The sequence below is a fragment of the Pleurodeles waltl genome, chromosome 3_1 (assembly GCF_031143425.1).
Source record: "Pleurodeles waltl isolate 20211129_DDA chromosome 3_1, aPleWal1.hap1.20221129, whole genome shotgun sequence".
NCBI lineage: Eukaryota > Metazoa > Chordata > Amphibia > Caudata > Salamandridae > Pleurodeles > Pleurodeles waltl.
The window spans coordinates 1,939,739,276-1,939,762,929 of NC_090440.1; the positions used below are offsets into that span (position 1 = coordinate 1,939,739,276).

The 23,654-nt window shown below is 42.5% G+C and overlaps 1 protein-coding gene across 1 annotated transcript in view; it reads right to left on the reverse strand.

Moving 5' to 3' along the window:
* The window catches only part of SEZ6 (seizure related 6 homolog), an 823,732-nt gene that overhangs the window by 431,259 nt on the left and 368,819 nt on the right, over window positions 1-23,654 (reverse strand). Inside the window, exon 3 of the mRNA XM_069226215.1 lies at window positions 19,859-19,992. Within this exon, the coding sequence (XP_069082316.1) occupies window positions 19,859-19,992 (134 nt within the window). The remainder of the gene's footprint in view (window positions 1-19,858; window positions 19,993-23,654) is intronic.

Sequence of the window (23,654 nt, forward strand, 5' to 3'; positions counted from 1 at the left end):
ACATGGGTTGTTGTGGAGCAGACATGACATACGTGACACATGTTTTGTGTATGGCGCTAGGGCGGCCGCATCTAATAGACCTCACTTGGCCAAATCTAGTGTTCCTAGGCAATTCGCTTTATATATCTCTAATCAGTTCTCTCATCCACAACAAAAGGGAGTGCTTAAAAAAATCCAACTTTTCTAATTCACAACAATAGGGAGTGCTTAGATAGAACCTAAATTGTCTTATGCACAGCAGGGAGTGGTTAGAAAGAGTCAATTTCTCTTACCTGCAACAATAAGGAGTGCTTGGAAAGAGCCGAACTTTCCTTATCCACTGCAACAGGGAATGCTTGGTAAAAGACACATGTTCTCATCCACCACAATAGTGGGCACTTGAAAGGAAGTCATATTCCCCTATCCACAAAAACAAGGAGTGCTTAGAAATAGTTCACTTCTCTTATCTACAACAGTAGGGAGTGTTTGGAAAAAGCTGAACCTTTCTTATCTATAACAAAATGGAATGCCTAGAAAGAGCTGAAAATATAATATCCACAACAGGGAGCCAAACTTCTCTTATCTACAATAAGGAGTGCTTAGAAAGAGGCTAACGTTTCGTATCTGCAATATTAGGGATCAGTTAGAGCCCAAGTTTTTTTACCCACAAAAATAAGTAATGGTTACAAAAAGTCGAATCTAGTATGAGCTGTACAAACTGGAGGTGCATACTTCTTCGAATTTAGAAATAACGCCCCATTGAAGGCATTAAAACTTGTTTTTAGATTGAAGCCTACCAGACAGTGCCACTGGTTTGCAAAAGATATCTTAGGGACATTCAGAAAGCTGACCTAGGAATGCTTTCCGTCCTTTGCTTGCTGTTGGCTTTGTGCTTGCTTTCTATTTGCTGGCTTTATTTGCTTTCGGCTGTCCACTTTGAATTTGTCCCTCCCGTTACTTTCACAAACTCACTTTCCTTAAACAGGCCTTTAAATCTTGTTCTTATCTTGTAACATTTGCTATGCATTCATACACAGAGGTCAAATGTCAAGCTCTCTCTTCTGAGGAGCTTGGTGTTTACTTTTCTTTTTTCGACTTTAAAGTGAGAGAATGTGTGGGACAATTCTGCTGAGTATCCATGTAAGAGGAGAGGGTGTAAGATGTTTCTTTTACTAGCACACACAGAAAAATAACTGATGATGTTTCAGAATATATCAGAATTAGTACAAATGAAGCATATTTTTATGTAATTCTGAAATGTGGTGGAAACAAATATTTGAATACGATCAAATCAAATTAATGCACTAGGTGATGACATTTGCAAACTTTATCGTTTGTGTGCAGTAAAAACATATTTTGGTGCAAATGTAATGGCCATTTCAGTTGAAAATGTGTTGTTTGAAATGGCTGTGAGCTACCAAACCTTGCATACTTGACACTACGCCACTCCACTCTCTGCCCTTCAACTCTATGCCATGCCAATCCATTCTACGACCCTCCTCTCTTCCCCACTTCACTCCACTCCAATGTATCCCAATCTACCCCATGCTACTCCACTTCACTACAGTCTAGCCTAAAATACTTCAATCCAATCCACCCAATCTACCCCCTCAAAATCTACCCCACTCCACTACAGTCTACCCCACCCCAGTTTATCCACACCTATCTTACCCACTCTACACCAATCTACCCCACTTCAGTCAACCCCTCTCCACCCCAATCTACCCACTCATCTCCAATCCACTCCACTTTGATCCATTCTACCCCACTCCACTTTATCCCAATCTACCCTACCCCTCTCCACTGCAATCTACACCACTCCACTCCAATCGCACCCACTACACTCAATCTAAACCAATCAACCATACCATAATGCAGACTACCCCACTCCACCCCATTCTACCTCACTACAGTCAACTCTACCCCATTTGGTCCAATCTACCACAGACTACCCCACTCCACTCCAATACCCCAATCCAATCTACTTCAATCTACCCCTCTCGAATGTACCACAACCAACACAACCCATTCCAATCTACCCAGCTCCACTCCAATCTACCTTACTTCACTCTACTACACTACAATCTAGCCCATCCAGTTTGCCCTACTCCATTCCAAATTACCCTAGTCCACTCCAAACTCCACTGGAATCAATCCAACTCCTTTCCAATCTAGTCTATCCCACTCCACTCCAATGTCCCCCCCTCCACTACAATCTACCCTACTCCAATCTACTCCAATCTACCAGAATATATCCCACTCCACTCAAATCTACCCCAATCCACTCTAACACACTCTACTTGACTCCAATTTACCCTACTCCAATCTACCACACTCCACTCAAATCAACCCCCACTCCACCCCAATCTGACCCACCCCATTCCAATCAACCTCACTCCAGTTTACCCCACCCCACTCCACCCTAATCTATGCTTCTCCAATCTACCCGACTCCAATCTATCTCACTCCAATCTACCCCATCTACTCCAGTCCAATGCAGCCCCTTAATCCAATCTACCCCACTCCAATCTACCCCACCCATCCCAATCTACCCCACATAACTCTATCCAACCCCACTCCAACCTACTCCCCTCTAATCTACTTCACTCCAATCTACCCCACTCCTACCTATCTCACTACAACCTACCCAACTTCACTTCAATCTACCCCACTTCACTCCAGTGTACCTTACCTTAACCCACCCAGTCTATCCAACTCCTATCTATAGAGTCCACTTTACCCCACCCTAATCTACAACACTCCACTCCAATCTACTCCTCTCCACTGCAATCTACTCCAATCCACTCCAATCTACCCCACTCCAGTCTACTCCTCTCCACTTTAATCTACCCCAATTCACTGCACTCCACTCCAATCTACCCCACTCCACCTCAATGTGCTCCTCTTCACCCCAATCTACCCAAATTCAACTCCATCAGTCCAATCTACCCCACCCTATCCCAATCGACTACACACCACTCCAATCTACCACTCTACCAATGTACCCCACTCCACTCTACCCCATTCCAAACTACCCCAATCAACCCCCAATCCATTTCATTTTACCCTACTATAATCCACCCAATCTACCACATTCCACTCCAATCTACCGACTCCACTCCAATCTACCCCAACCCACTCCACACCACTCTTCCCCACTCTACCCCACTCTACTCCAATCTACCCCAATATATTTAACTCCACCCTACCCCAATCTACCCCACTCTAAACTATCCCAATCTACTCCACTCTAACCTACCCCACTCCATTCCAATCGACCCTAATTCAATCTACCCCCCACTTCAATCTACCATGCTAAACTATCCATCTCTCCCTCTCCAATCTACCCCACTCCATTCTACTCCAATCTACCCCACCCCACTCCACTCCACTCCAATCTACCCAAATTCACTCCATTCTACTCCAATCTACCCTACACCAACCTACCCACTCCACTCTACCCCAGTCTACTCCATTCCACTCTACTCCAATCAACCCCACTCTGATCTACCCACCCAACCCGCACTTCACGTCACTAACTTTTAGTTATGCTGAGCTGCAGCCACACTGCTGTACATAATGGCTAAGACACATTGCCAAGGCCAATAGCTCTTGCGTAGGTGAGACCTATTGGCTTTGCCAATGCTTGTTTAAACAAGTTGCTGTAAAACACTTTATATGAAGACTTAGTAATATTTGTTTGTTTCCCTTGTGTGCTTTCTTAATTAAGAGTGAGTAGAATTACAATTAATTTTCTATATGTCTTTTCTGAAGTTACTAAGGTTTCATACTGTGCACATCTTGCCTTGTGGGTGAAGGTTTGGGCAAAACAGATTCTTTTGGGAGGATTTCCCTCACAAAAGTTAGGCTTTTACTGAGTTTTCCACCTGCAAAACCTCATACTGAAGGCTCTTTCATCTACTTTCGAGTCATAAACATCACAATTTTTTAAAGTGTTAAAAAGAACTTTACATAATTAACGGCATTTAATTTTCCTCAGCTTGGCTCAGCCCTGCTATGTTTTAATCACTCTGTAGTAGGGGAGTAAAGTCTGATCCATCAATCCAAGAACCTCCCACTCAACTGACTTATCATATGGCTAGATATATGAATAACAGAAACATGTTGAGCAAAGTGATTTAAGAACTAAAAGAAATAACAAATATATAATCAAAGTCGTTTTCCTATAGCCTTATTTTGAAGTTTCATTGTATTTCATTGTGATGTGAAGGACCACATTGTGATGTCATCCAATCCTACTGTGATATGATTGGGCGCTACTGTTTGCTATATACGATACTGAAATGCAGTTGAGCCCTTTTCTGAATTGAGTGCTCCATTGCCATGGAGCTAAGCCATGTTGTGATGTCACAAAGCTAATGAGATATTCCTGAGGGTGTAATGTGGTTAACAAATACTGTGATGTAATTGGGCTGCATTGTGATTTAAGAGGACTATTTTGCTGTTAATGAGGCCTCTTGTTATACCATTACAGCCTTCTCACGAGCCGAACCAAGCCAATTCCCGACCTTACCCATTAGAGGATCATGAAGATTATTTTGAGACAGGATGGAAACGCCTCACTATCACAGGCTATTTTCAATAGCTGTATGACCTCGTGGACAAGGTGGATGAGTTGCGATTGTCTCTCTGCAGCTTTTGAAACTCTGTACCATCAACTACATCTTCAAAGACTGAACAATACAGAAATTCAGTGCACTGCACCAATATGGACATAGTCATACCTATCTGAGATACTGCAAGTCCCAGCACCGCCTCCATTCCTATCATCACCATTCTCACAAAATCTAGATGCCTCCCGAGACTTATCAATGGCACCTTTTCTTTATGTACCTGCCCCACTTCTTGGGTTAATTAATGCCTGTAAAACGGAAATAAACAGATACTTACAGAATGCCTGACACCTGGGCGCCATACAATCAACTGAAACTAAACCACCTAAAATGGAGACACTAACCTGTGGATTGTGGAAAATCAATGGCCAAACCAGAGCCTGGTCTAAGGAAACTGAGGGGGTTATTCCAACTTTGGAGGAGGTGGTAATCCGTCCCAAATGTGACGGATTTACCACCAGCCGTATTACGAGTTCCATAGGATATAATGGACTCGTAATACGGCTGGTGGTATGTCCGTCACTTTACCGTCACTTTTGGGACGGATTACCACTTCCTCCAAAGTTGGAATAACCCCCTGAATCTCCTTCCAACACAGCAACAGAAACAAAGAGCATTGGTGTTACTATGCACTCCAAACTCTCATTTGAAAGTGAGGTCAGCAATCTGATGAAAAGCGCTTTCAGCATCACAAGAACCTTAAGACAATTCTTTCCATACCAGGGCTACACCCTCAGAGAACAAGCATCAACAGCTTCAGTGCTGTCACTAATAGTTTACACCAATGGACTCTAGTTCAGGTTTACAAATGCCAATGAGCCCAGAATCTGCTGCCAGGCATGCTCCTTACCTGACCAGATCCGACCACGTTACGCTGCACTGACTACTGGTTACAAGAATGATATGCACAAACATCCTTTACTTCATCCACAAGGGACACCAATGCACTAGACCAGTTTCTATATATCAATACCCAACTCTACACCCAAAAGAGAAACCTCAGATCAAGAATGGCACCATTACTAACCATTCCATTTTTCACAAAAACAAGATAGCTTGTAGCTCATTCTCAGAAAAAATATGCAAAATATGGAACACATTACCAAAGAAAATAAGGACAACCAACAGCCATCTAGACCTAAAAATGATGATGAAAACAAGGCGTTTATTAAAATAACCAAATGAAGACTCAGCCTTGTAGTGTTGTTAATCAACAGCACAACAGGAACAGCTAGGCAGCATCACTCTGGATTTATGTGGCGCAAATCCTACAGTCTGCACCGCAACATTGTAAAGGGTTGTATGGAACAAAATTAGTGGGTGGATTGCCTCTCAGTCCAACAATCTGGCGTGACCAAATTATTGTCTTTACCTGTGGAATGCACAAACATTACCAGCAAGCTTCACGCAACATTGATTACACAAAGATGGTAAGTGCCTGTATGCAGTACTGCGTCTATCCTTACACTACTTCACAACACCTGTACACATGTGGCAGGAAGCCAACTCAGCACCTCTTCCTTACTTACAATTCATATGCACTGCACTAAGTTTTTCCCCTACCAGTCTAACTGCAGCCAACACATTCAACCAGGCACCAGCAGAAGCCCAGGAACTAAACACAAGCCAGAGTGCTTGAGTGACCTCACAGGGCTATGAAGCAGTATGAAATTGATAGACATCGAGTGGCTACTTATTAGGCGATCTGAAACGTGCATTAGGCCTTGTAAGGAGTATGAAAAGGACTACATAAATAACCATACAATTCAATTCAATACATTGGCTCCAAGCCAGACTCTTACTAAAAGAAAGTATATCATGATACCATTGTGTTACACTGTGATGTCATCAAGTCCTAATGTAATGCAATCAAGGCACATTTTGATGCCACTGTAGTCTGACAGACTCCCCAGAGTATTGTGATTTTGCAGTCTACAAAAAAATGCAGAATCAGCAAATTTGGAAAAATGTTAAAAGCATGCTCTTTGTACAGAACCACCTGCCAAATTTAAATATTGCAGCCATCATACCTCTTTTTATTGGTCCTGGTAGTTGCGCTAAAAAAAGGTAGGCAGCAGGCAGGAGATGTGTTAAGATTCCCCCACAATGCTGTAGTGAAGAACAGAAGGGTTCAGAGGATGGACCTTGATACCTTTATCCCAGAGCGGCAGAAACAGGCTGAGCCCTTGCCACCAGCACATTCATATTCTTAGCTGAAAGGCTCAAAGGCGCTCCAGGGTGTGATGAGTGTGTGGTGCCTAGAGACAGAGAGAGGACTGCATGAAGGGAGCAGCCCAGCATGAAATGGACTAATGGACTGACTGAGACCTGGTAGATGAGTCCAAACGGGATCTGGTGTAGAAACAGCCCAGAATGTGATGTCATTAGATCAAAAACACAGTCCTACTTAATAAAGATATCACCTGTAATTGTAGTCCACTTGACACTGACAAACAGCAGTTTGGGGCCAGCTGAGAGGCATTTTAAAGGAGACTGAAGTCTGCCACTGCATGAAGAGATGAGGGGAACAATTAATTGTCTTTGTGGACAACAGCAGTTTGCTCCAGATCTTAAAGGGGCCATCAGCTTGGTGATATATACATATATATATATATATATATATATATATATATATATATATATATTCCAATAGCGTCTCAAAGCCACACGTTTCAACTTCAATAATCCTGGTCTGGTTTAGAAAGAACAGGCAGCACAACCAGACTCCAAACCAATTATATTTGATTTCACCTCATTCTCCAGTGCAGGAAACAACATGAGTGGCGACGCGTTTTGGCTGAAGCCTTCCACTGGCCATAGAGTTGAGGTCAATCCAGAGTGTTCTTAAGGGAGAGCAATCTCCTCCTCCCAACGCCAATAAGAGACGTGCACAAATCAACAGGAAACACCATGCAATACAACTGCTTACCAGTTCCTCCATATTGGTGAGAACTCCACAGAATATAAACAACTAGACACCATACAAGATTATTGTTCCTGTTTCCTCTATGTTATATTACATATTCACCTTCACTCTCTTGACAATATTGCTCTCGTTCTCTAACATATAATTCCCTTGTTTCCTACCATATAATTTTCATTTATTCATTTATTTAACATGATCACATCTCTGTTACGAATTTTTTGAAGTGAATAGGCAGTCATGTTACCAATCATACCTACTCATATTCACTCTATTCAAATTGTGTGAGCTCGCTTTGACAGTCATAGTTTATAAGGTGGGTATGCCAATCATAAACGTGTACAACTGCATACCTCTGTGAGGCATTAGTAACAAATACATGGAGGCCCCAATATCTTCTACTTGTAAGGTACCACGTCATGTTGATTTCTCTTACGGTCAACCCATCATGTTACATTCACTATAACAGATTCACAATAAATGAGCACTACATTATTTCTCCGTTTTCATTAAACAACTGTCTAAGAACTCATTCCAATACATCACACTATTAACATCTGACTGCACATCTGACTTATAAGCCACTTGGGCATATAAGAATATCAATAAAGTATTCCTAAGGGTCCTAGTACCTTTTACTTGTAAAGTACATGTTTGTCTCACCCCCCTCGAACCAACCACCATATTCACTAAATCAAGTATATGCATTATTTGCAAGCATGTATACATTTGGTCCATTAAAGGCAAATCAGAGGAGTATTCTTTTATGAGGAAACAAGTACTCAATATCCTTGAAAATTAGTTTTCATGACATCTGTTTATATCATGTCCCATTCGATATGCCTTCTAAATTAAGGGAAAGGGGGGTGGGGGAAGGGGCGAAAGTAAGGATACTATATACAATAAAGTGCAAAACACAGAGAAGCACTACAGTTACGTGCACATTGCAATAATATGCAATGTGAAATAAGTGCAACTGCAACCATAAAGTGCAGTAGTGCAAGACTTGCTCCAGCTCAGGACTTTGTAAATGTATCCACTTGAATAATCTGCCCTGAGCTTTTGCACGCACCTAATCCAAGAATTCATTATGTGACAGTGCCACTTGAGCAATCTCATAAGGAAGTCACTTGCAAGATGTAAAACAGCAAATCTTGTTTCATTATATTGTGCTGAAAGCCCTCTATTGATTGAGGACTTCCCAGGACTGTGTTCTATTACACTTCCCAGTGCAAAACACAGAGAAGCACTGCCTGCAACGTTAAAGTGCAATATTCAGTTATATGCAAATCGCAATGATGGGCAATGTGCAAATAAGTGCTACTACAACTATAACATGCAGTGGTGCAAGACATGCTCCAGCCCAGGATTTTGTGCATTTATTCACTTAATTAGTGTAGCCCGAGCTTTTGCATGCATCTAGTTCAAGAATTCATTATACGATAGTACCACTTCAGCAATCTCACAACAAAAATGTCACAAGAAAATCACTAGCAAATGTAAAACAGCAAAACTTGTTTCATCATATTGTGCTGAAAGCCCACTCATATTGATTGAGGACTTCCCAGGACTATGTTCTATTAAACTTCCCTGAGATGGAATACCTACTGTTGAAGTCCATACTCTGTTCATGTCTTAATAAACCTGTGCTACCTGCAACATCAAAGTGCAATATGTAGTTATGTGCAAATCGCAATAAAGTACAATATGCAAATAAGTGTAACTACAACCATAAAGTACAGCCCTCGTGCTTTGTATATTTATCAACCTAATTAGGCTGCCCTGAGCTAGTGCACGCACCTATCCAATAATCCATTATACAACAGTGTTGCTTCAACAATCTCATTAAGAGTCAATCACAAAGTATAAAATATCAAGTCTCATTTCAACATATCTTCAGGTTAAATGCACATGGAGTTCAGCATCTGCATTTAGGCCCCAAGGCACCTCTGTGCTACCCTGATGATCCATCTTGGCTCTGCTTTCCTTAACGCTATCTCCTGATTGCCTCCTCTGGGTGATTTCCATATTGTCTGTATTCCATAATAATACAGCTCGGACATATTTCCCTTATGACATTCCCAGATATGTTTGGCCATGGCACAAGCAAAGTCTCTACTGATGATCGCTCTCAAATGTAAAATACATAGATTTAATTTATTGACAGTACTCCCTATGTGTTTTTATCCACACATACAATCCAGGATATAAACCACAAATGTAAACTCACATGTTGTCCTTTCTCTAATCTGCTCAGTTTTTCCATTTTGCAATGTGAAACATGTTCTGCTTTGCCCATGTCCACAAGCCTTACATCTAGAACAGTGCCAAAAATCTTTCTGATTTTCTATCAGCCAATATGAGCATTTTTTGTCCTGGTTCCTCTTGAAACTACTTTTTAAAAGATCATCCACAGACGCTGTCTTTTATCTATGTTATTGAGGGATGCTCTGGCAAGATTTTGTTCAAGTCTTCATCCATCATCCGAATTTTCCAGTTTTCCTTGACTAGACTCTTAATCTCATAGCTAGATTCATTAAAGTCCATGATATACCTAATAACTGTCATCTCTTATTCCTTTTTGGTGTGCTTAACTTTGGGGCCCAAGAGCTCTGTTCTTTTCCGCTGCCCAGCCCTTTTCAACGCATCTTCCAGCACTGATATAGGATATCCTATCCTCACAAAATATTGAAACGTCTTCTGCTTCTTTGTCAAATTCATCATCCTCCGAGCAATTTTGGCTGGCTCGTAAGACTTCGCCAAATGGTATACTCCACTTTAATGCACGTGGATGTCTACTATTGACATGTAACAAACTATTAGGGCTGGTAGGCATCCTGTAGAGCTCAGTACAGATCTTAGTTCCCTCTATATAAATCTTCACATCGTGGAAAGTTATTTATGTGAGTGTGAATTTCATGGGTACATTTCAATCTTAGGGGGTTATCTTTCAATGATCCAATTAAAAACAGTGAGCTCTTCTTCACTCCAACCCCAGATTAAAAATAAATTATCAATAAAAAAGACTCATAAAATCACATGTTCCAGGCTAGCAGCATACTCTTCCATTCAGACTGTCTCTGCCTCTCACCATCCCATCGTTAGGTTCGCGAACGTGGGGGTGAAAGACGTGCCCAGCTGTCCCTTTCTTTTGATGATAAAAATTAGCAAAAAGAAATACGTTGTGTGTAAGACAAAATTCATCTCTATGAGCATTACTGTGTGTTCAAGCAGACTGACATATCTGAACCTCAAAAAATACCTGCAGGCTTGCACCCTATCTTTGTGTTCAATGGACGTATATAAAGATGCCACATCAATGGTCGCCATCAAATAGCCTTGTTGCCATGGAATTCCATTGATTCTGTTTTAAAAATCCATGGAGTCCCTAATGTATGAGGGTAAAGTGGGTACATATGGAAACAAAAAAATATCAATGAACCTTGAAGTTTGCTCCAAGTTTGCCGATCGTACTCACTGTAGTTCTTCCCAGTGGATTTAATAAATCTTTATGCACTTTGGGCAAAAAATCAATCATTGATCTAGCTTATCATATCTCAGGTATTTGTATTTATCATCATCATTAAGAAGACCCCTCTTCTGGCAAACAATCAACTTTTGATGATAGATTCTCATATGCTCATCAGCTGGAGCACAGTTTCATTTTTCATAATTCTCCTTGTCATTGATTTGCCTTTTCACCTCTTTGATGTATTTATTTCGATCCATTATGAATATATATCCCTCCTTGTCAGAGGTTTTAACAATCATGCTGTCATCTTGCAAATCCTTCAAGGCTTCCCAATCCGCTTTTGTCATATTGGAATGTTAATGACTCCTTTCCTTACCTCTATATGCCTTTCGTGATATCCTATGAATACCCTTGGTCATGACCTCTTGAAATACATCCACTTCGTTTCCTGGAGGTAATTGCAGGTGAACTTTTGAGGTCATTTTACACTTACTGCTAATATTTGCATCCCTGGGGATCCCCATACTTGCTCAATACTCCAAATCTGTTAATTCACCAATCACTAGAGAAGCTTCCAATTCTTCCATTTCTATTGCCAATTCCATAAATATTCTAGGGTCAGCTAGATCCACAGTTGTCATGGATGAAATTTGTTGCTGTTTCTGCACTTTCTCCTTCTTGTTTTTTGTAGCAAAGAACTTCTTAAACGTCACTTTTCTTGAACATTTAGATAAATCATTTCTTGCTGTTGCTGTATATATGGAGGTTAATGGGCAGAAGGTCAACCATTTATTTAGTAGAGTCATATGTTTTTTCTCCAATCTTTTTGAGGAAAGATTGATAACCACATTATCTTCCATTGCACTGAGATCTTGTTGTTGCTTCCTCTTTCGGACTTTCCCCTTCTCCTTTGATCTTCTGGTTCGCTTCCTTTTACTAACATTTTGTTGACTTTTCCTTTGCCTCTCCTCGATGTCTACATCTGGTAGAGTCTCATTTCTCCCGGGAAGTCTAATCTTGGACATCCCGGGGTCGGGGCCTCATCCCCCAAACTCACTTCAGAGCTGTCAGTACTTGATGGTATATAATCCTTTTCTATTACTTTCTCCTATGTCTGTCTGTTGTACAGTTAATCAAATTTACTTGCAAATGTATAGATTGGACCTGCTGCATAATTCAATTTATCACGATTAAATGTTTTCGCCATTTTTACTTGTACCTCCTTTTCAAGTTTTTCTATTCTTTTCTCAATATCATTCAGTGCATTATTGATGCCCTCATTCATTTTAAATGGCTCCAGAGACTTCTCTATTTCTTTGATCTTTTCAGGGCTTGTTGTAGCCTCTGCTCAGCATGTATGATTAGAGTGTTCATCAGTTTTATTGAACATTCTGTTTTATCCACTTGTCATTTTTTTAGGTGGTCTGGGTCCATGTCATTAAAAGTGGGTAATACAAAAATGCTGAGCCTCATGGAGTACGCCCATATCTACATACTTCTCCAAAGAGGCGATCTCCCACCATATATGTAACCTGAATTATGCGTCCCTATTCAAGCTCTTACACTAACGTCTTAGATGCCATGTCTTGCTCTTTTCCAGGGGCACCTTGTGCCCTAACAGCCTCTGTTTGATCATGAAAAAGAGTTTTGCAAACCTGTCCCCCATATCTGTATTGTTCACGTGTTTCCCTCAATTCACCAAATGTGTAAAACAGAAAATTATAATATGTTAACTCTACATAAACCTGTGTGTTCTGCACTCCTTTATTATTTGGAGATCAGTTGGATTTCTAGATATGTCTGGCTCCAATCATTTCTCATAAAACCCATGAAACACATATCTTTTATTTATTTCCATCCTTTATCATGAAAGAAACAGCTTCATGGATCTTTCCCACATTGGCTGGAAAATGTCCTGGCTCCACAAATACTTTTCTACTCCAGTCCATCTAAGTATATAATTACTTTTTTTATTGCTGATTTCCCCTTGTTTTCCAATTAAATCCTTTCTATTATTTCAGTAAGTTACTCAACTTTTCAGGGGAACCATATATTTTATTGAACCTCGTTTTATTGATTTTGATTACACATTTGCCCTGTTTTGCTGCTGCAAGCGTTGTTTAGCCCTTACTCGGGCTTCTCTCCACGGTATAATTTTTACCGAACACCGCTCCAGTTTGGCAGACACACACAATCCTATCACTGTTAAGCTTTCCCGAAACTCCCCTGTTTCTGCTCATAATTCACCTTTATTTGACAAATGAATCCCATTTTTTCAGGGAGTCGTTCAAATTGTCAGGGGAACCAGTATATTGTAAAACCCAGTTTTGGTTCTTTTGACGGCAGCAGTATCCTGTTTTGCTTGTTTGGCAGTGTTGATAGGACATCTGCATGGCATCTTTGATATCACTGCAACATTCCCAATTTCAGTGAAAAAAAAAAAAAATATATATATATATATATCACAAAAACCCAAGCCAACATTCTCAAACAATGCGTCATCCTAGAACACCTGTTGTTGGCGACTGTTAGCAGTGCAGGAAAAAGGAAAGATAAATTGAGTGGGTCACTTAATTGGGAATACCTGCACAATAGAAAAAAACTAATCTGACTGATAGTGAGTCTCATGAAGAGGCTGGCCTCGTGGATTTTTCATGAACTTCACGATGCTGCAAAATTTGCTCATCCATGCTGCAATATTATGGGGTCTTCTCATCAAGACTCATTTTGATAGATCTGTGAACGTTTGCAATGCGATGGTGCACAGAAATCCTACAAAATATGGTTTCAAGGAACTCTGTTGAAACTGTGACACAAGGAAAGCTATTTTGCCCTCCATGGGGATTATATACATGAATGGAATAGAGCAAAAGGCACTTTATTGAAGACGGAACAGAGCCGCCAACGTGGCACCAGGTTAATCTGCGCATGCCCACGTGCACGCCTACTTGTGCTACACTGTGACTACAAATACATTCTCAGATAAATAAATAAACCACCAACTTCTATCGCAGGAGCAGCATGGGCGTGACAATTTTAATGTCACCATCAAGGTCACAACAAACAGAAAGAAAATGGCTTCACCCTGCGAAGGGCTGAAACGCTCCATCTCGGTTGCTGCTTTTCACCTTTTTTAGCTTTAAATTTCCCCTCTGAACACCTGCAATTAGGTGACTGGGGAGAAAGCACGCAGTGCCACTGGCAGCTTGTGCTGACTTGACATTCTGTGCGTGGCCTTTATTTAAAGCGACAGGGCAGCCGCGCCTCTGACCCACGCAAAACATCTGTTTATGGTTGTGTCACAATGCAGAAGGCAGTCTTTCTTCCATGCTGTTATGTCATGGTGGCTTTATAACCTACCGCAATATAAGGAACTTCTTCTTGAGGGGCAATTTAGAGTGGAAACAATGTGGAAACCTGGAAGGGTGGTGGCATAAATCTTTTTTCCAAACTGACAAAAATGCTACAGCGAGGAGCAGAAAAGGCTTAAAGGATGATTCTGCTTAAAGGAGGAGTGGGTGAGGTTATTAAAAAGCAAACTGGAAAAGGGAGCACAGTAATGTTCAATATTTTCCAGAAAAGGACTGAACAAAAGCCAATAAAAAACAAACCTCTTACAACAACACAACAACCCATAACGCTATCAGGAATTGCTGATGTTTTTGATTAAATAATTGGAAAGATTTACAATGCATCTGTAAACCTTCTCACCCTAATTTAATCAAGGTCTCCTACCTGCCATACCTCAAGCGTCCCTCACCAACGTTTAAGCCAGTGGTCTTAAAACGTATCACTACCGCCCCTCCATCCCGTGGGGAAAAAAATATATCATTGGGTTCCCCTCCAAACTGTTCACAATAATTCTGTTAAATATGTCTAGACTTATGTAAGCATTGCAGGTAAGTCCTGCTACTGTTTAAAAAATGCAACCAAATACATGATGCCAAACATACTATTCTGGTCAGACAGGCCTTACTAAAGTGTAAAAGTATCCACAGTGTGATTACTGTGGGTGGGGATGGGGGTTTCGAAGAGTATTTGGAGTCTCTTCCCCTTTGACACACAATCCCACCTTGGATATAAATGACAAAACATGTTATTGGTGGCTCATTATAGAGCGGTTTGGTGCTGATCATATTTTTTTCAGATTAAAACAAAGCCCTGAAATCAGCATAATGCTTCTTTTGGCAAGAACCTGGCACACCCTGGGATCACGTGAGGCCCCTCTAGCCACCCCCCCCTCAGTTTGAAGACCCCCTGCTATAAGCTGTAACATAGGCAGTAATGATCAAGTTACCTTAAAATATTGATGCAACCAATACACACCCCTATAACTAAACAGCTACATGCATGAAGAAGATTTTCTTTGCCAGCGTAACCAACAGGACCAACATGATAAAGCTCTGTCTGAAGACTAACACAGTCTAAACAAATTAAAACACACAATCGTGTCCCGTCTTCTGCTTGCTAACTAGACTCCAATTTCTAATTTTCCATGTGATCCTACTGCAAAATAGTAGCAAGGTCAGTCACGGAAAAAGTAAAAAGAATATGTTGGAGAAAATCAACTGTTTTATGTCCTTCTGCCAGTGCACGAGAGGGACACAACCACCTCGACTGACATGAGAGAGGAAGACCAACAAGCCGCTCTGCTGCTACTATGGACATAACAGACTTAAAGGTTAGTTCAGTATTTCCTTAAACTGGATCAGTTCCACTGTCTGTGATCTCTGCCAACAAATGAGACTGAGATCTACGGAATCCTGTAGCAAGTCACTGCCCGGTGTCCCTGAGATCATCCCTCTATCCACTGCCATTCCACCCACTTTACACACTCTTAGATCAGTGCCAGATCCATATCCTCATGTGCCCGACATCAAAATCTAATTACACGAACAAAGAATCCAATAGACAGATGGCAAAGATGCCAAAATCTAGCCACCAGTGTGTGGCTGTACCTATGGAGATATGGTAACAATAAACCAGAACTGAAGACAATCATGTGTGCCCCGTGGAGACCAGGATCAGTTTGAAGATGCTCTTATCATCCATAAGGTTTAATATAAAAAGGGCGGCCTTACCATCATAAGTACAAAAGCTGATCCCACATTCCATTCCCGCCAGAACCCTCCATTCACCATCATTGTTCCTAATCCTTTGACCCGCCTTTCAGTAGTCTGAAACACGGCAGGCTCTTAATGGGAATGCAAGACCTTAAACTATGGAATACGATGGGCCCCAGCTCAAAACAACCTACTTCCATCCTGTTTCATTCTTTTGAACTCTAGCTTTTGCTGTTTACTTGGTTTTCTGTTGGTTGTTTATTTTTTGCACACTGTAGTTCTAAGCACTCAGAAGTTAATGCAAGCCGTTTACAAATAAATCTACAAATAAATAAATTATTAAATCGGGTTTGGGTGCCCATCTGGCATTGGGATACCTTTCTTGGATTGCTGGATTGTCATCTTGTGCCATTACGGCAATGAGTTCTAATGGCAGGTTCCAAGCTTTCCTTGTGCTACTGCTCTTAGCTCCCAAGAAGGAACTTATCTAAGCCACTGAGGCTCAGAAAACTTTGAGGGTTATATTTAGGTCTAGTAGCAAGACAGAAAGTTGTTTTGCAGGGCCATATGGACCTTGGAGAAGATACAAAGGGGGTCATTTTGACCCTGGCGGTATGAGACCGCCAGGGCTAAAATGACGGAAGCACCGCCAACAGCATGGCAGTGCTTCCTGGGGTATTCCACCACATTTGCCCCGGCGGTGATAATCCGCATGGGCAGCGTTACGAGTCCCCGACCATCAGCCTTTTTCTGGCGGTTTGAACTGCCAGGAAAAGGCTGGCGGTACGGGGAGTCGTGGGGCCCCCTGTCAGGGCCCCATGCGGCTTTTCACTGTCTGCTATGCAGACAGTGAAAAGCGCGACGGGTACAACTGCACCCGTCGCACGCCCGCAACACCGCCGGCTCCATTTGGAGCCGGCTCCTGTGTTGCGGCCCACATCCCCGCTGGGCCGGCGGGCGGAAACTTGGTTTCCGCCCGCCAGCCCAGCGGGGATGTCAAAATGGCCACCGCGTGAGTGCGGCCGCATTTGCGGCCGCACGGCAGTTACAACTTGGCGGGTGTCGGGCGGTGGTTGCCGCCCGCCAATGTTGTAATGAGGCCCTATATTGAATGGACAAGCAAGTGAAAGCTTGGGAGGGAAGCTTTCCACACTAGAGACCCTCTGAGATTTGAAAGCTAGAGGTCATAGTTAGGCGTGGAGGCCCACGAGCTGAAAGAATGGATTTGCAGCACTGCCCTGAAAGGACTTAGGGTACATTTTCCCTGGCAAGTTCTAAAGTAGCACTCCAACAGTCTCCCGGACCGAGGGATTTATTAACTGCACAAGACATTTCTCTATACCTAAAAGCTTATCTTGACCATTAGCTAATCCACTAGACTTAGGAACTCACCCCTCTCAGCAAATATCTCCAAGACCTAAGGGTGCATCCTTCACAGCACAAGAACTTAGGGTCAAATTGTTTATCATATACTGAAGAGAATCTCCTGTACTCAAAGCCCAATTCCTGAGACAGCAAAGTCTTTCAATAACCTAAAGACTCAACTAACAAAGCAGAGAGGCACAAGAACCAACACCACTGCCCCAAAATAGAGAACCACAGGATCAGGCCACATGCCTGACAGAATGGAGCCTCCAGATTGGGACATCGGTCTCACAGCAGAAAGTCCCAGGATCATAACAAGTACCTCACAATAGACAGCTTCAGAACCAGGACTCCTGTCCCATAGCAGAGAGCCTCACCATCTGTACACTTGTCCTGTGGCATAAGAATCTCAGGTCAGGCCATGCACCCCACAGCAAAGAGGACATGTGCCCTACAGCAGAGAGCATCATGATAACAACACGTGTTCCACAACAGAGAGTTCCAAGATTGGTACATGTGTCCCACAGCAGACAGCCTCGTGATCATAACACATGTTCTGCAGCTGAGAGTTCCAATATCAGTACACATGTTCCACAGCCAACAGCTCAGCCTTTAGGATTAGGATGTGTGTCCCGCCGCAGACAGCCTCAAGATCAGGACACACGTCTCACAGCAGAAAGTCCCAGGATCAGTACACGCATCCTGCAGCAGACAGCCACATGATCAGGATGCGTGACGAGCAACAACAAAACTTCAGGATCAAGGCCCATGCACTACAGCAGAATTCTTCAGGGTGGTAAGTCTTATCTTCTCTTTGGTCAGCATTAATATCCACAGGATAGAAGAAAGACAATATTTCATGAACTGTACTGATGAACTTCTGTAAGACCTCGTCCAGTTGATGAAACGTGTTGAAATGGGCAAAAAAGATGATAAAATATGTTTTTTCACATGTACAGCATTCAACTGAGAAAAGCTGGCCTGCATGTGGTGGGGGCTTGTGGAGGTGACTGAACAGACACGTCTGGGGCCTTTCGTTTTATTTTGAGTAACTTTTTTATTAATAGGCACCAGACAAAGAATGCAGTATAAAAAAGAATAATCACACATTCTACGCAACCTGCCTGTTGTTAGAACTTAGGTTTGGTAATCATCGCCTTAGAACACCACCATACAAGAAAAAGACTGTAGGTGGTACATCCTTCTCCGTCCAAGCAGCAAAACTATGGAATTCATTACCCCCAACTATAAGAGCCACAGATAACTTTCTTGTTTTCAGAAAACTACTCAAGAGTTGGCTCTTTCCTTCATAACCACCTTTTTCAAACAACTATGAACTGCATATGCCTATGTGGATAAATACGTTTTCAGATTATATGTATATTTCTATTTATTTATAGTTTCTTTGGAAAATATGTATTGCTACTGTCATAACAATAAAATACACACACACTCTTTTAAACCTGTATTTTTTACCCATGATTCTAATTATGTATTGTATGTGCATATGTGTGTATTCGTGTGTGTGTATAAATATACATATATATATATTTATATATATATGTGTATGTATGTGTATGTATGTGTATATGTTGTTTCTGTGATTGGCATGTTGTGGATCATTGCATGGCTCCTGTTTTTTTTTTTTTGGGTTGTTATACTAGATATCTATGAATTTCTGATCTCATTTTTCATCACTCTTATGTCATGTCTCTATCAAACTATCCTCCATTCTCACTCTGACTCATCCCAAATCCCTTCGACCACTTCCATCTCCTAAATATCTCTGCCTAAGCTCTTCCCTCCACCTCCACATCTAACTCAGCAAACCTCACTCCATCTTTGTGACCTCCCACACAACCCTACTAAATTCTCCTGCATTCATCTCACCCTGCTACTATGCTCTCCCTAACCCTTCCACATACTCTTCCCTCCTCCACCCCCCTTTATTCATCCGAAGCCTTTGGATTGAGTAAATGAAGGATATACTCCCAATTAACACTTTTAGATTTCTTTCCTCCTCCACCCCTCCATTACTCCAGTCAATCTAACTAACAAACTCTCATATCCGCAGCTCAAATTAACTCATAATAATACTAAAACTGTACTCATTATTAAATGATACTAATCCATCACTAATTCTTGTTGGGTTCCGGAGTAGCGTGCTACTCATCGAAAAGCGCTTCGACGCCTCGTCAGGGGTAGTAAGCGCTATATAAATACGATTACAATACAATACAATACAATTTGAATGGGCAACTGAAAAGGCATTGCAGATTCCTGCCATGGAGGAGGCAGGTATGTGTGCATCAAGTATGCTGTGGGTTAATTGAACTTTTTCTAAACCCATCCACAACACTACACCTACTTCCAGTGCAACCTCCCTCCCGCAGTCCCTCCTTGCACAGAGGCAACCACTCACCTTTATCTCAACTCCATATCCGCCGTAAACTGAAACTGTGTACGCGCAGTCCACACCGTTGTAGTATACCACGCCAGGGTGTGCTGGAGACTCCATGTAGCCCTCTGGACCAGTGAAGTTAGTGCTGCATGGAACTGCAAGAAAGCATAGGGGCAAGGGCTGATGAACAAAGAAATGGAAATTTCTAAGAGTGCTCATGTGTGACATTGCCGTGCGTTACGTGTGACACCAGGAGTGACACTTTATCACAAGTAGATAGAGCAGGTATGCCTTACATAATCAGCTTCGTTACAAAAATCACACACTTTTGTACAAGGCAATGGTCCAGAAATGGAATTAAAAGAGCTACTAGGTCCAGAAGTGTTTTTTTAAGACTGTAGCCTACTTACTGTTACCAAAACAATCGTCCTGATATTTTTAAACAGGCTGCAATATAAAAAGGGGATGGTAAGATATCAAACTTTAAAAGTGTTGAATTTCTCTGCTCCAACGGAGGCGTTCCATGGGCATTGCATGGGTGATTCCATGCAGCTCCTGTGGTTCTTGATGCATTCCAAGATTTACCAAACCTGGTAAACCTTGGAATGCGCCAAAAAGATACACCTCCCCAGGAGAGGCAGAACAAGAAGAAATACCTTTATTTCTCCTCATTGTTGGCTCTTTCTATGTGTGCTGCATTCTGCATCCTGCAGCACACATAAAAAGAGGAAACAGCCTCTCAGGATTGTTTTTGTGAAGGAAGGTCCCCTTCTTGCGCAAAAACAATCCTGCATGCAACACGGCACCCTTGCACCATGGTGTAAGGGTGCCAGCATTGACGCTAGGCTGCCAAAATGGAGTCCGCACAAGGGAAAAGGACAGGAATGCGCTGTATTGGATAAAGACGGCGCACCCCTGCCCTTTCCCTGCGACGCAGGGCAGCGCAGCAAAGTGACGTGCTGCTCTGCCCTGCGCCACCAAGGTGGCAAATATGCCTCCAGTTCAGTGCTTTTCTTGGTGGCACTGCAGCTCCTCTATATTCGCTGGTACCGCACCCATCTGTATTCGCTGTTCGCTGACCCTGCACCCCATCTGTATTTGCTGGCACTGACCCTCATCTGTATGATACTGAACCGGTAGCTTGCGCTGTGACCCACCAGGTGATGACATCCTCTGGGGGGGGGAGGGGTCGGGAAGGGGGCACGAGTGAACTCAAAAGTGCCACAATCCACCAGAACTGAATAAGACAGCTCACACTGCTTTTCTGCTTGCTTCCCCTCCCCCTTGCACATCACTGCACTGTTTCTTTGCTCTCCCTTCTTTCTGTAAGCTTCCCTTCCTTTCTCTCCCATGCACACTCTTTCTCTGTGCCCCTTCTCTCTGTCCGCTATTCCTTCCCCTTCTCTCTGCTACCTCACATTCCCTTCTCTCTGTCTGCTTTCCTTCCTCTTCTCCTCCTACGCCCTGCTTCATTGCCCCATCTCTGCCCTGCACTCTGTATCCTCGCTCTCCCTTTTCTATGTCTGCTTTTCTCACCTTTCTCCCCCCTACCCTTTGCTTCCTTGCTTTCCCTTTTGTCTGTCCATTTGCCTCCTTTCTTCCACCTTTCTCTTTATCTTCTCTTCGTTTCCCCTTTCTTGCCGCTGCAGTCTTCTTTCTTGCTCCAAATTCTCTGTCTGCTTTCTCTCCTTCTTTTACTTCCTTGTTGTCCCTTTTCTCTGTCTGATTTCCTCCTTCTCCTCTCACTGCAATCGTCCTACGCACTCTCCCTTCTCTCCTGCTTTCCTTTTTCCATTTTCTCCCCTGCCATCTGCTTCTTGCTCGCTCTTCTGCCTGATTTTTTTCTACCCATCCCATCCCTTCCCTGAATTTTGCTTCCATTCTCCCTGTCTGCTTTTGCATCCACCCTTTCGCATATGCACCCTCCCTTTCTTGCCCATCTCTCAGACCACTTTCCCACCCTTTCTGCCTCCTGCACTTTGCTTTCTCGCTTTTATTCTCTCCATCCGCTTTCCTCTTCTTTACCCGGGCTGTGCCTCACTAATCTTCCATGTTTGTTTATTCTTTCCCTCTTTGTACTGTGTTTTCTCACGCTCTCTTCTTTTTATTCACTTTCTTCTTCTTTTTTTGTTTGCAGCTTTATAAAGCACAAACTCCACCTGAAGGTATTGGAGTGCTTCACATGAGCACAGTTACATCACACAAGGACACATACATTTTTTGAAGACTTGGGGAGATTATGAGCCACATGTACAAAGGTTTTTTGTGGTTGCTAAAACCTTTGAGGGAAGTACAAACTCTATTTTGTGATTCGGTCACAAAATTACCAAATCGCAAAATAGCTTTCGGAGTCGATAATAGGAAAGGACATGTTAAGTGCGTCCCTTCCTAAAAGCAGCTCACAGGAGGATGTATGAATGTTTCACGACCGGAATGCAGTTGAAAAACATTTCCAGTTTACTACCGACTTCAAGTTGGTGGCAATCCTTTCCTAAATGGGAAGGGGTCGGGCCTCCAAGGGAACCTTCCCCTTTGTGAATGGGGATGCAAATATTTTTTAAGAGCAGGCAGTGGTCCCATTGACCACTGCCTACTTCTAAAAAATGAAATGAAAACCTTTCATTTTTGTTTTTGAAACTTATCCCCTTTTCCTATAAGGAAAATGGGCTGCAAAAAACTGACTGCATTAAAAAAGAAAACACATTGGTTTATTTAAAAAGCAATCATATACATGGTGGTCTGCTGATCCCAGCAGGCCACCATCTCTGTGATTTTAGGGTATCCCCAAGGGATCGCAAATTGTGATCTACCTCATGAATATTGATGATACCACTGGGAATCGCTAAATGTGTCTGACACATATTAGCACATCACTAGTTGTGAATTGCAAAGATTCACAATTAGGAAGACGCAAACAGAATTATTTGTACATGTGGCCCTACGTGATATGCCCAGAATCACAGGATGTTGAGCAGATTCCAAGACTCGAACCTGGTTGCCCATGTTAAAAGTCGGAAGCTCTGGCCATTTCACCATATCCTTCTATTCTTCCCTGAACTCTGCTTCCCTGCTCTCCCTTGCCCCTGCACTCTCCTTTCCCACTCTGTCATCTCTTTCTGCTTTCCCTCACTCTTCTCTCCTGTATACTCTGCTTCCTCAGCCTCCCTTCTCTCCACGCTCCTACTTTCTCCCCAGCCGTGTTCCCGCTCTCCCTTATCGGTGTCCACTTTTCCTACTCCCAGTCTCTCCCTCATCTCCTTCCTTATCCTGCTCTCTCTTCTCTAGCTGTGTTTCCCTCAGTCCTTCTCTCCTCTTTCCAATCACCTTTCTCTCTCCCCATACACTGTGCATTTCCTCCTCCTCCCTCCTGGTCCTGTCCTCCACTTTCTCAGTTCCTTCCTGTCCACCACACTTAATTTATAAAATAATAGGTGTGAGGGCCCCAAGTTTCTCTCAGAAGCCTGGGGCTGGTGCTGCCGACTGTCAGGTTGTTGAATATCAAGGCTGCATAGTCGTGATCCAACCTCATACCTCTTTCATTCTCTAACCTACATTCACTCCCTCTCTATCTCAGTCTTGCAGGTTTTTCTTTTGTCACTATTTTTCTATCATTCTCACCCTCCTTCCCCTGTGCTGCCTTTCTCCTCCTCTTTTTTTCAGATCAAAGTCTTATTGTGAAAAATAAGTCCTGGTCCCCAAATGAGTGCAGGTGGGCCCCACCTGCAAAAACAGGCTCAAATTAAGCCCTACAGGATATCCACAAGATGCTCCAACTGGTCAGGCAGCAGAAACACTAGCGTGATGATGCCAGCGTCTC